Source organism: Schistocerca serialis, chromosome 5 (assembly GCF_023864345.2).
Source record: "Schistocerca serialis cubense isolate TAMUIC-IGC-003099 chromosome 5, iqSchSeri2.2, whole genome shotgun sequence".
NCBI lineage: Eukaryota > Metazoa > Arthropoda > Insecta > Orthoptera > Acrididae > Schistocerca > Schistocerca serialis.
The window spans coordinates 425,038,840-425,052,571 of record NC_064642.1 but is presented as its reverse complement, the minus strand read 5'-3'; the positions used below and the strand labels follow the sequence as shown (position 1 = coordinate 425,052,571).

Sequence of the window (13,732 nt, the reverse complement as noted above, 5' to 3'; positions counted from 1 at the left end):
CTGTTGAAATCCTGAGAGAGTACTTTCTGGGAAAAGTCGGAAAACAATCTGCTGCCTCCCATATATGTCTTGTGAAATGACCACAGTGAGAAAATTCAAGAAATTAGATCTAATAGAGAGGCCTACTGACATTCATTCTTCCCAAGTGCCATTTGCAAATGGAACAGGCAAGGGGGAATCAGTTAGTGGTACCTAAAAAAAACTTTCCACCACATTGACAGATGGCTTAAAGAGTATTGATGTAGATGTAAATGTAAAGTTGCCTGTTGTGCCATCTGATTTTTGGTTTTTCTTGAAGTCTCACAGTAGATTACTGATTTAAGGAAGCGTCTCAGACGCTGTTCACTGCAGTTTACCGTATTCAGATGCAGCAAAGAATTTCATGGGAGGTAAGTTGATCATTCCATGAAGAAGTGTTGCTGTAATATAGAACCTAATACAGAAAGAATAGTAGGTGTATCATACCATGAGACAGGAGAATCATATGTCTGTCTACTCTACACTTAATGATATGCAGATAATGCACCATGTCACATGATGCTAAAGATGATTTTTTTAAAAAAGATCAATCCACTAAATGGATAGTGTGTAACAAATGTGTAGTTCAAGTTGGAGACGCCCTTACAATTGTCTATTCAAGATTGAGACATGTCACTTTGTTCTTTAGTGATTAATAAAATCTAATGCATTGCCAAATAATTTGTACTAAACAACTGCAGCAGACTTCAAAGTTTTTGAGAACCCTTCCTACAGTTATCATCTTGCATGATGTGAATTTGTCTTGTTTCTTCACGACCTGTTGGAAAGAATGGCAGTTCTCTACAAGTGAATAGCTTCTTGTGGTATCGTGCCCAGTTGCCAGATGATGTTTGAAGGGAAAAACAGAAAAGAGGTTCGACTGAGTGGTCTCATTGAGCATGAAAAAAAAAAAAAACCTACTTCCAAAAAGTAAAATCGTAGAGACTGTGGTAAACTTTCTGTAAAAAGTGTCAGGTGAGGACTCCTCCTATACAACACAAAACAGTGTGATAAAGCTATGGGTGAGGCTTTATAGCTTATGTCTGAACAACTTCAACAGTAAGAAACTTTAGACATGGAGTTTCAGCTAGTGACTTATTAATAGCATTTACTGAGACCATTTGGTTACTTACTCATTTAGAATTGCATAAGCTTTTAGATTAAAAGGACTGTAAGTAGGATGCTCACATTAGCAACAAATATTACAATTTGTAATATTTTTCACATGTCCTTCACACATTGTTTCATACATGAAAGAACATGTGCAGACATATTCTTAAACCTCGAAGAACATCAAATGCTAAAATACTGTTGTTAATCTGAAATTAGTCCAGGACAACTGGGACATTACTTATGTTTTTAGGTAGATGAGGATTAAACATTGGAATGAGTAGTAGCTCTCAAAATAGACAAAATTAAATGCTTCCATTGTAAAGTAGTATCAGAAAAAGTTCTACAAAAATAAGGCAGGTAATAGACCATATTTAATGATTTTAATAAAAGTCTAACTTGGACCCCACACATTTTGCTTTGTAGCACCTGTGATATAATAAATGCTTGAGGAGGTCCAGTCTTGTGCAGCGAGCTACCTTAATTTAAGTATTAACTGTATTTTTCTTACTTGTCACTTCTTCTTCCATGTGTATTTGCTTTTAGGAAGCTTTAATTGTCGGGTGCTATTAATAGTGTTCCATAGATTTCGTGTTTGTTTTGAATACAGTCAGAGAGAGTCCCTTTAGTCAGCCATAGTGCCAGTAGAGTCAGTGTCGTCGTAACTGCCGTCTGCATCACGTCTGCTGTGCAGCGAGCTACCTTAATTTAAGTATTAACTGTATTTTTCTTACTTGTCACTTATTCTTCCGTGTGTATTTGCTTTTAGGAAGCTTTAATTGTCGAGTGCTATTAATAGTTCCATAGATTTCGTGTTTGTTTTGAATAGTCAGAGAGAGTCCCTTTAGTCAACCATAGTGCCAATAGTGCTAGTGTTTGTTTGCAATACAGTCCAGAGACAGGTAGTGCTATTTTCATTGTTTTCTACAAGAAGTGCCTAGCAACCACAGTTTAGTGAAGAAACAGCCGCCTTTAGTGAATTAGCAGTCTAGTTAAAGGTTGATTAACTCTCTTCAGTAAATTGATTCCTTAGGATGGATAGGATGTGTGGCTGCTGTGTACGGACGCAGGAGGAGCTGGCCACTGTTCGCGAACAGCTGAGCGTGTTGATGGCCGCGGTCAGCCGTCTTCAGGCTGCTGCCTCGGAGTGTAGCGGCAGTGGGGAGTCTGGTGCATCGCAAGGTACACCCCAGGTGTTACACGCTTCACCCACTGTCCCTGCTGTCGAGACATCTTCGCGTGTACTGGGTGCGGTTGGGCCACCCTCTCCCCAAGAGGAGTGGCGGGTTCAGCGGCGTTCGCGGCGCACGAGGCAGAGGGTCAATGTGGAGGCTGGCCGTGTGGCATCGCCCGCTCTGCCTGTGAGTGGACATGTGGCTGCTCCTTCAGCAAGGTCCGAGCAGGCACACGGGGGGAGGGGTTTATTAGTTATTGGGAGCTCCAACGTTAGGCGGGTGATGGAGCCCCTTAGGGAAATAGCGGGAAGGTCGGGGAAGAAGGCCAGTTTTCACTCTGTCTGCTTGCCGGGGGGTCTCATCCGAGATATGGAGGAGGCCCTACCGGCGGCGATAGAGAGCACTGGGTGCACCCGACTGCAAATTGTTGCTCATGTCGGTACCAATGACTCCTGCCGTCTGGGTTCAGAGGTCATCCTCAGTTCGTACAGGCGGTTGGCGGAATTGGTGAAGGCGCAAAGCCTCGCTCGCGGGGTGAAATCAGAGCTAACTATTTGTAGTATCGTTCCCAGAACCGATCGCGGTCCTCTGGTTTCGAGCCGAGTGGAAGGCTTAAACCAGAGGCTCAGACGATTCTGCGGAGATCTGGGGTGCAAATTTCTCGACCTCCGCTATCGGGTGGAGAAATGTAGGGTCCCCCTGAATAGGTCAGGCGTGCACTACACGCCGGAAGCGGCTACAAGGGTAGCGGAGTACGTGTGGAGTGCACATGGGGGTTTTTTAGGTTAGAGAATCCCCTCCCTAGGCCCAACAAGACGCCTCCTGAGACGCAGCAAGGTAGGAGTAGGCAAAATGCAACAGGGAATAACAATATTAATGTGCTAATAGTAAACTGCAGGAGCGTCTACAGAAAGGTCCCAGAACTGCTCTCATTAATAAACGGTCACAACGCTCATATAGTACAAGGGACAGAAAGTTGGCTGAAACCAGATGTAAATAGTAATGAAATCCTAAACTCAGATTGGAATGTATACCACAGAGACAGGCTGGACATTGAAGGGGGAGGCGTGTTTATAGCGATAAGAAGTGCAATAGTATCGAAGGAAATTGACGGAGATCCGAAATGTGAAATGATTTGGGTGAAGGTCACGGTTAAAGCAGGCTCAGACATGGTAATTGGATGTCTCTATAGGCCCCCTGGCTCAGCAGCTGTTGTGGCTGAGCACTTGAAGGATAATTTGGAAAATATTTCGAGTAGATTTCCCCACCATGTTATAGTTCTGGGTGGAGATTTTAATTTGCCGGATATAGACTGGGAGACTCAGACGTTCATAACGGGTGGCAGGGACAAAGAATCCAGTGAATTTTTTTTAAGTGCTTTATCTGAAAACCACCTTGAGCAGTTAAACAGAGAACCGACTCGTGGCGATAACATATTAGACCTTCTGGTGACAAACAGACCCGAACTATTTGAAAAAGTTAACGCAGAACAGGGAATCAGCGATCATAAAGCGGTTACGGCATCGATGATTTCAGCCGTAAATAGGAATATTAAAAAGGGTAGGAAGATTTTTCTGTTTAGAAAAAATGACAAAAAGCAGATTTCAGAGTACCTGTTGGCTCAACACAAAAGTTTTGTCTCAAGTACAGATAGTGTTGAGGATCAGTGGACAAAGTTCAAAACCGTCGTACATAATGCGTTAGATGAGTATGTGCCAAGCAAGATCGTAAGAGATGGAAAAGAGCCACCGTGGTACAACAACTGAGTTAGAAAACTGCTGCGGAAGCAAAGGGAACTTCACAGCAAACATAAACATAGCCAAAGCCTTGCAGACAAACAAAAATTACGCGAAGCGAAATGTAGTGTGAGGAGGGCTATGCGAGAGGCGTTCAATGAATTCGAAAGTAAAGTTCTATGTACTGACTTGGCAGAAAATCCTAAGAAATTTTGGTCTTATGTCAAAGCGGTAGGTGGATCAAAACAAAATGTCCAGACACTCTGTGACCAAAATGGTACTGAAACAGAGGATGACAGACTAAAGGCCGAAATACTAAATGTCTTTTTCCAAAGTTGTTTCACAGAGGAAGATTGCACTGTAGTTCCTTCTCTAGATTGTCGCACAGATGACAAAATGGTAGATATCGAAATAGACGACAGAGGGATAGAGAAACAATTAAAATCGCTCAAAAGAGGAAAGGCCTCTGGACCTGATGGGATACCAGTTCAATTTTACGCAGAGTACGCGAAGGAACTTGCCCCCCTTCTTGCAGCGGTGTACCGTAGGTCTCTAGAAGAGCTTAGCGTTCCAAAGGATTGGAAAAGGGCACAGGTCATCCCCGTTTTCAAGAAGGGACGTCGAGCAGATGTGCAGAACTATAGACCTATATCTCTAACGTCGATCAGTTGTAGAATTTTGGAACACGTATTGTGTTCGAGTATAATGACTTTTCTGGAGACTAGAAATCTACTCTGTAGGAATCACCATGGGTTTCGAAAAAGACGGTCATGTGAAACCCAGCTTGCGCTATTCATCCACGAGACTCAGAGGGCCATAGACACGGGTTCACAGGTAGATGCCGTGTTTCTTGACTTCCGCAAGGCATTCGATACAGTTCCCCACAGTCGTTCAATGAACAAAGTAAGAGCATATGGACTATCAGACCAATTGTGTGATTGAATTGAGGAGTTCCTAGATAACAGGACGCAGCATGACATTCTCAATGGAGAGAAGTCTTCCGAAGTAAGAGGGATTTCAGGTGTGCCGCAGGGGAGTGTCATAGGACCGTTGCTATTCACTATACATAAATGACCTTGTGGATGACATCGGAAGTTCACTGAGGCTTTTTGCAGATGATGCTGTGGTGTATCGAGAGGTTTTAACAATGGAAAATTGTACTGAAATGCAGGAGGATCTGCAGCGAATTGACGCATGGTGCAGGGAATGGCAATTGAATCTCAGTGTAGACAAGTGTAATGTGCTGCGAATACACAGAAAGATAGATCCTTTATCATTTAGCTACAAAATAGCAGGTCAGCAACTGGAAACAGTTAATACCATAAATTATCTGGGAGTATGCATTAGGAGTGATTTAAAATGGAATGATCACATAATGTTGATCGTCGGTAAAGCAGATGCCAAACTGAGATTCATTGGAAGAATCCTAAGGAAATGCAATCCGAAAACAAAGGAAGTAGGTTACAGTACGCTTGTTCGCCCGCTGCTTGAATACTGCTCAGCAGTGTGGGATCTGTACCAGATAGGGTTGATAGAAGATATAGAGAAGATCCAACGGAGAGCAGTGCGCTTTGTTACAGGATCATTTAGTAATTGCGAAAGCGTTACGGAGATGATAGATAAACTCCAGTGGAAGACTCTGCAGGAGAGACGCTCAGTAGCTCGGTACGGGCTTTTGTCAAAGTTTCGAGAACATACCTTCACCGAAGAGTCAAGCAGCATATTGATCCCTCCTACGTATATCTCGCGAAGAGACCATGAGGATAAAATCAGAGAGATTAGAGCCCACACAGAGGCATACCGACAATCCTTCTTTCCACGAACAATACGAGACTGGAATAGAAGGGAGAACCGATAGAGGTACTCAAGGTACCCTCCGCCACACACCGTCAGGTGGCTTGCGGAGTATGGATGTAGATTTAGATGTAGATGTTGTGGAGCCTTGAAGGAAACTGTTACAGTGCATAATGAAATTAAGAGCGAAGACAGAGTGTGATTAATCCAGAAGGAACTTGCTGTTTGGCTACTTCTTCCAGTAACTCCGCAGATAAATCAGGCCTTACCTGTGAAACTGCCTGTCACCATGACCATGCAAACTAAAGCATGTTTCAGTTGCAACATTGTTGGAAAATAGCACACTGAAACTGCAATTGCTATCCTATTGTGCATTATCGAGAAATGCATCGGGTTCTGTTCACATCTTTACTGAACACATCTACCTACAAAGTAATGATATCCAGAACCTGTTGCTACTAGGATGGCTGTGCTGACTTTCATGCCAACCTTTGTGTAAACAGTAGCTTACCAATGGTGACTGGAAGCTGCTTCAAAGTGGGCTCCACTGTGTGCATCTCCCTATTTTATCACCTCAGGGTGATTCACTAGCACTGCTACACTAGAGGAACAGTAGTCCTATACTGTCAACCTGATGTCATCACACTCTGCAACATCAAAACAAAGTATAAGTCGACCTACACAGCAGGAAAACAAAAATGTATTCCATGTCAGTGAACTTCAGTGCACTAAAAACCAAATACCTATGTGTAGAAGAATACTGGGGAGGGGGCAACATCTGATCACAGAAGGTGCTTTGAAATAAAACCAAACATCTGTGGTCAAAGTAAGACTTTTATTACGGCCACAAAAGATTGTGCATAATCTATATTACTTTTATGGCTGTGGAAAAGGGGCCTAAACCTAAAAAAAAGTTATGTTCTACAGAGCAACAGGAAATAATGAAGTGATTTTCATAAATTTTATGCTATTTGTGCAAAAATAGGTTGTAAACGGAATGAACAATTGTTGAAAAAACCAAACAAATTAATAGCTGAAAAAAAGCAATAATTACGAAAGCTACAAAAAATTATAAGGCCAAAATTTCAGTCTTCACTGTTATGGTTGAAACACTTTATAGTTCCAGACATATAATGTAAAAAATAAGAACCCATTATTGAGGTACAAATGTGCTGAAACATTTGGGCTAGAGAACTGAAAAGAATTTGCGTGTTTTTGGTGGAAGAAATGGGACCTGCCCCTTTTTTACAAAACTTGTCAGTTCGTCCATGTGTACTGTTTTTCCATTGAAACACTCTTACTTGTAGACAGTTCTGTAAACATCATTGTGTGCCCGCATCTCGTGGTCGTGCGGTAGCGTTCTCGCTTCCCACGCCCGGGTTCCCAGGTTCGATTCCCGGCGGGGTCAGGGATTTTCTCTGCCTCGTGATGGCTGGGTGTTGTGTGATGTCCTTAGGTTAGTTAGGTTTAAGTAGTTCTAAGTTCTAGGGGACTGATGACCATAGATGTTAAGTCCCATAGTGCTCAGAGCCAAACATCATTGTGTAGATTTAAAACACAGAAATCTTAAGTACTTCCAAATGCAATATCTTTCTCTTCTCAAAGAATTTTCTTCTAATAACTTTCATATTTCATCTAATATTTTGGCCTTTGTGGGATAACTGTCAGAAGTAATTCCTGTTAAAAAGTAGTTTATAAATCTCTGTTATCACAATTATAGGGAGACATAATGTTTTGATTGCATCAAAGGTGAGCCACTGCATGATCTTCATTGCTTGCATGTGAACATATTTCATTGCAGAGTGGCAAGTGATGGAATTGATCCAGCTAATCTTCATTGTGGTGAGATGGCTTGTCTCTCAGGATCTGCACCTGATCTCCAGATGGCTCCACCACACAATGAGCAACATCATTCGCAGCTGTGGTAGACTACACCATATATTTACTGCACCAAACAGCACATTAATTCCTTTCTGTTGTTTTTCTCTGTCAGCTTTAGAGTACAGTGACAGTAGTGTATTCTGCAAAGTTCATTATATACAGAGGCAGCAAATCAAAACAAAACAAACAAAAAATTATTTTTTAAACTTTTGAGATGGAAAAAGCTTTCACACTATTTTTAAAACACACACATTAAAACATTATTGGTACTTATTTAGTTTTCATTAATAGATACAGAACATTCATTTCTACAGAGACCATATTAATTGTATTGCAAAACTCATTCTGTAAGCATACCAATATTATGGCAAACTAAATGCCCATTGCTTGTGAAAATTAATCTACCTGTGATTGTGGGCAGCTAAACAGGAACATCCTGTTAGTGGGCACATTCATAATAATGCTTTTTTTGCAGTATTAGAGATGGCTTTAATAATATTGTAAATAAAACCATGTATAAAGTATAGAATCGGAATTTAAGTGTCTCAAATGAAAGTAAACAGATGTTCATTGCACTATGGATTTGAAGCAGTTTTGTTAAATGAATATATTTTATAATTGTTTTCAGTAAAATCTGAATCTCATTCAGAACAATGTTAAATGAAAATTTATAATTATTGTATTTGTTGCTTATATAGTAGTTGGGTGCTTAATCATCTTTGCACTGTTCTACTTGATTTGTCAAGTAGTAAAAAGTAAAATGCTAATCATTAGTAGTATCTTTCTTGTCATTTAACATTCCTGTTTGGACAGTGCTATTTATTTGGTCATTGTTAGTTGACTTGAGAAAAGAGGAATAGGATAATTAAGCATTAGTAAACTTTAAGCATCAGGTTAACAATGCTTGAACTGAACAGCTAATGTCAAATAAAATTAACAATACCAGATCTATGGAGCAATTTACTTTACCTACATATAACACACAGTTCAGTAAAATTTAAATTCTGTCATCATACTGAGTGGTTAAATGGAATGAGATGAAAAGTGCCTTATTCTGTAATTTTTCTTTTAATTTCTGTTATGCTAGAAAATCATTTTTTATTTTCATGAAAAGGTTGTATTTGGAATTGTTCCAGATTCTTTTAACAAATGTATATTAATTGTTGTTAACCATAGAAATATAAAGCAGTTAACTTCAATTAAGCTGGCACTTCAGTCAAGATATATGCAGTTGTTGAAATTAACGGTTTTAATTTGTCAAGTATATTTACATTAGTTTGCTGACAGTTACTGTAGTATTTATTAGTTTTACAATTTCGATTCATGTTAAATGAAAATATTACTGTGAGACTGAAAATTGTATGTTTCATGTAAAGAGAAAAGTGTACTGTAAAAATATTTATACCTTTGCTCTTAATTTTCAGAAATATGTTTCTTCACAGACTGTCTTTCCTAGAAAATATGGACTAAGCAGACAATGCAGTACAGTTACCTAAAACGGTAGTTTGAGTAGACAGATATATTCATAAAAGGGAGGTTTTTTTTTTTTTTGTTTTGTTTTTTCGTGTTATGTTGATAATCATTGCGTTATATTTTGATGAAATTTCATAATAGCCATGACTACAGTTGGAATAAGGAAAAAAATACCATCTGAATTATGTGATTTGTGGTGTTCTGCTGAGTTGTTTACATTTTATGCACAATATTTCAGTGGCAACTCTGTCATCAAAATATTGTGCATCAAGTTCAAGCAACTCAGCTGAACTCTTGGAAGCACACTGCACTGCACTGAAAAAACCTGAGAAGTCAGATGTGGACTATATTGTTTTTTATTGTTATGATGAAATATTGTTTGATATTGTTTTTATACTTCCATTTTTATACTGTGCTGTATCACTGATTTGCAGCTCTCTCATATTGTTTGTGTAAGTCAAATTCACATTTGTGTTTCATCTGTGGTTTTTTTTAGTAAAATATTTTAAAATGGTTATTGTGGAGAGATAAGTAAAATGAAATCCTTAGTAATCGTCATTATGGTTCTAAAACTCTTTAACAGTGGCAATATTTGTAAATTACGGGAATTTTGATCCAGATGACTGATATATTTTATTGCTAAAAATGTTTTAGCACATATGTGCTTGAATAAAAGTAACGATTGATGGTAGCACAAATGTTCCAAAATAGGTTTGGGCAGTAAAATTGTTAATTGAAAAGTGGAAACGTCCCCCCCCCCCCCCTCCGCCTCCCCCCCCCCACCCCCCGCCATCGCCCCCTCCAGAAAAATGCGTTTTCAGTGCAGTTGTGTTATCGGTACTCTATTGAATGTTCTTATACTTGATCCAGGTGCCAAACCATGGAGAAAGTCTTTCAACCATGCTTAGTAGTTGGTACATGGTCTTTACATCAAGCTGTGCTTCTGTCTGGAGTTCCAAAATTTAAATAATATAAGAAATAGTTTTTGTTGACTACAGTTCTACTAATTAGAAACCGGATGCTGAACTTCTGTACTTGTATTATTACAAATACTATATCATGCCTCAGTATGAATGCACTCCTGCTGTTTTGTCAAAGACTGAGACCAAGGCTGTGTACAAAATACAAGTTGATTCTTGCAAGGAAGAAAACAACCAGCCACTGTTAATAATGGCATTTATTTACCCAAATAGTGCAATTACCAGTTTCAAACTGACGGGTTCATTGGCTGTTCACATTTATATTACATTTTCTGTTCTTGACATTAGCTTTGAACAACAACAAAAAATCAGTCAGTTCCATGGTATGGCACTTAGAACATTCCTAGTAAAGTATTTATCTTCTGGTTTCTCTTGTTTCTTTTTTTGTGTGTGTGTGATAATGCAGTGAGCAGCTGAACCCTGTGGTATCAAATACCATCTAGATTTTTTGGATGCAAATGTCAGGTCTGGTACTTGAATGTTTTCCATTTCCACTCTTCAGTTGTTTGTATAACAGACAGACCTAAATTACATGACATGCTTAATTTTGACTCTCTAATAAGAGCACTTCCAAAAATAAATAGAACTATGTAGGAGAAAATGATGTAATGTAAATAAAAGAGAAGAAATTGGAAAATGAGCCATAAGAACATAGATTGAAATCTTTTTAATTTAGAAGACAAAAATATAGACAGTGAATGAGGGGAGGGGGAGCCGGAAAAAAATACGAAAAAAAGTTATATTGGGCAAAATGTCCACAAAGTTATGACTGAAGGCTAGTGATATTGTATCAGTCTGAAAATTACTTCTAAAGCCATGCAGACTTAAAAAAAGAAACAAATGTGACTCATTTTGTTGTTTTTTCCCAGAAACTTAACCTTTTAAATTACAGTGTTGTTTTACCTACCATAAAGACCTACAGATTTGTGAATATACCTTTATTAATGTACTATTTGAATAAAATTTTTGGTTTCACATTTACATATAATGTAACTGATTTGCAGTGGAAGAAACCTGTATACAATGTTTAGGATTTTATGGCAAATACTTTGCTAGAAACTCAAGGATCACAAAATGTAAGTAGACTGCAAAAAATTAAATTTTATTCGTATAATTTTTGTTTGTTTGTTTGTGCGTGTGTGTGGGGGGGGGGGGGGGGGAAGATTACAATAAAGTCTCTAATTACTGTTTTAGAGTGAAAGTGAGGGTACAGTATTCTGTAAGGTATCTACTTTGTTGTAAACAGTGAGAGTAAGAAAAAAGTCCACGACCTACCCCCAACATGTTTGATGTTTTGTTACTGTCTGTGTTAAACTTGTCTGATCTACCCTGAGGTCCACCAGTTTTCCATTCTTCTGCAAGGACTTCATGCCAGTATTGTTCGCTGGTGTTAACACTCGGTATGATCTACCCTGAGGTCCTCCAGTTTTTCCATTCTTCTGCAAAGAATTCATGCTAGGATTGTTCGCTGATGTTACATAAATACTCAATATGGAAATTGAAATAATGTCAGGAGTAAAGGTGACCACTCACTGTGTAGCTGGGGTGATGAGCAGCTGACAGCCACATAAATAAGACTGTAATCAATTAATTGTGTTCCATTATGTTTGTAGTTACTGTCTTCAGCCAAAAGACTGATTTGATATAGCTGTCCATGGTACTCTCTCCTGTGCAAGCCTCATTTCCGAATAGCTACTGCTTACATCCTCCTGAATCTGCTTACTGTATTCATATCTTAGTCTCCCTGTACAATTTTATCCCCTCCACACTTACCTTCACCACTAAGTTGGTGATCCCTTGATATCTCAGAAAGTGTGCTATGAACCAAACCCTTACTTTACTCAAATTGTACAACAATTTTTTTTTCTCCTCAATTCTGTTCAAAACCTCCCCTTTAGTCACATGATCTACCCATCTAATCTTCAACATTCTTCTGTAGCACCACATTTCAAAAGCTTATATTCTCTTCTTATCCAAACTGTTTATCATCCATGTTTTACTTCCATACAGGACTACACTTCAGACAAATACCTTCAGAAAAGACTTCCTAACAGTTATATATCCAGTGTTTAGAAATTTCTCTTCTTCAGAAAAGCTTTTCTTGCCACTGCCTGTCTACATTTTATATCCTCTGTACTTCAACCATTGTCAGTTATTTTGCTGCCCACATATCATAACTCATCTACTACTTTACTAATCTGATCCTTGTTTTCTTTTGTTGATATTCACAGAGGAAGACTGCACTGTAGTTCCTTCTCTATATTGTCACAAAGATGACAAAATGGTAGATATCGAAATAGATGACAGAGGGATGGAGAAACAATTAAAATCGATCAAAAGAGGAAAGGCCGCTGGACCTGATGGGATACCAGTTCGATTTTACACAGAGTACGCGAAGGAACTTGCCCCCTTTCCTGCAGCGGTGTACCGTAGGTCTCTAGAAAAGCGTAGCATTCCAAAGGATTGGAAAAGGGCACAGGTCATCCCTGTTTTCAAGAAGGGACATCGAACAGATGTGCAGAACTATAGACCTATATCTCTAATGTCGATCAGTTGTAGAATTTTGGAACACGTATTATGTTTGAGTATAATGACTTTTCTGGAGACTAGAAATCTACTCTGTAGGAATCAGCATGGGTTTCAAAAAAGACGATCTTTTGAAACCCAGCTCTCGCTATTCGTCCATGAGACTCAGAGGGCCATAGACACGGGTTTGCAGGTAGATGCTGTGTTTCTTGACTTCCACAAGGCGTTCAATACAGTTCCCCACAGTCGTTTAATGAACGAAGTAAGAGCATATGGACTATCAGACCAATTGTGTGATTAGATTGAAGAGTTCCTAGATAAGAAAGCGCAGCATGTCATTCTCAATGGAGAGAAGTCTTCCGAAGTAACAGTGATTTCAGGTGTGCTTGCAGGGGAGTGTCGTAGGACCGTTGCTATTCACAATACACATAAATGACCTTGTGGATGACATCGGAAGTTCACTGAGGCTTTTTGCGGATGATGCTGTGGTATATCGAGAGGTTGTAACAATGGAAAATTGTACTGAAATGCAGGAGGATCTGCAGCGAATTGACACATGGTGCAGGGAATGGCAATTGGGATGCCTTATCATTTAGCTACAATATAGCAGGTCAGCAACTGGAAGCAGTTAATTCCATAAATTATCTGGGAGTACACATTAGGAGTGATTTAAAATGGAATCATATAATGTTGATCGTCGGTAAAGCAGATGCCAGACTGAGATTCATTTGAAGAATCCTAAGCAAATGCGATCCGAAAACAAAGGAAGTAGGTTACAGTACGCTTGTTCACCCACTGCTTGAATGCTGCTCAGCAGTGTGGGATCCGTACCAGATAGGGTTGATAGAAGAGATAGAGAAGATCCAACAGAGAGCAGCGCGCATCGTTACAGGATCATTTAGCAATCGCGAAAGCGTTACGGAGATGATAGATAAACTCCAGTGGAAGACTATGCAGGAGAGACGCTCAGTAGCTCGGTATGGGCTTTTGTTGAAGTTTCGAGAACATACCTTCACTGAGGAGTCAAGCAGTATATTGC

The 13,732-nt window shown here is 39.4% G+C and overlaps 1 protein-coding gene across 2 annotated transcripts in view; it reads left to right on the top strand.

Moving 5' to 3' along the window:
- LOC126480846 (alpha-tubulin N-acetyltransferase 1-like) overlaps positions 1-9,664 on the top strand; it is a 98,396-nt gene extending 88,732 nt beyond the window's left edge. For both annotated transcript variants that reach the window (XM_050104195.1, XM_050104197.1), the window contains one exon: positions 7,635-9,664. In XM_050104195.1, coding sequence (XP_049960152.1) covers positions 7,635-7,761 — 127 coding nt within the window. In that variant the 3' untranslated portion in view covers positions 7,762-9,664. The remainder of the gene's footprint in view (positions 1-7,634) is intronic.
- Positions 9,665-13,732: the final 4,068 nt, after the last annotated feature.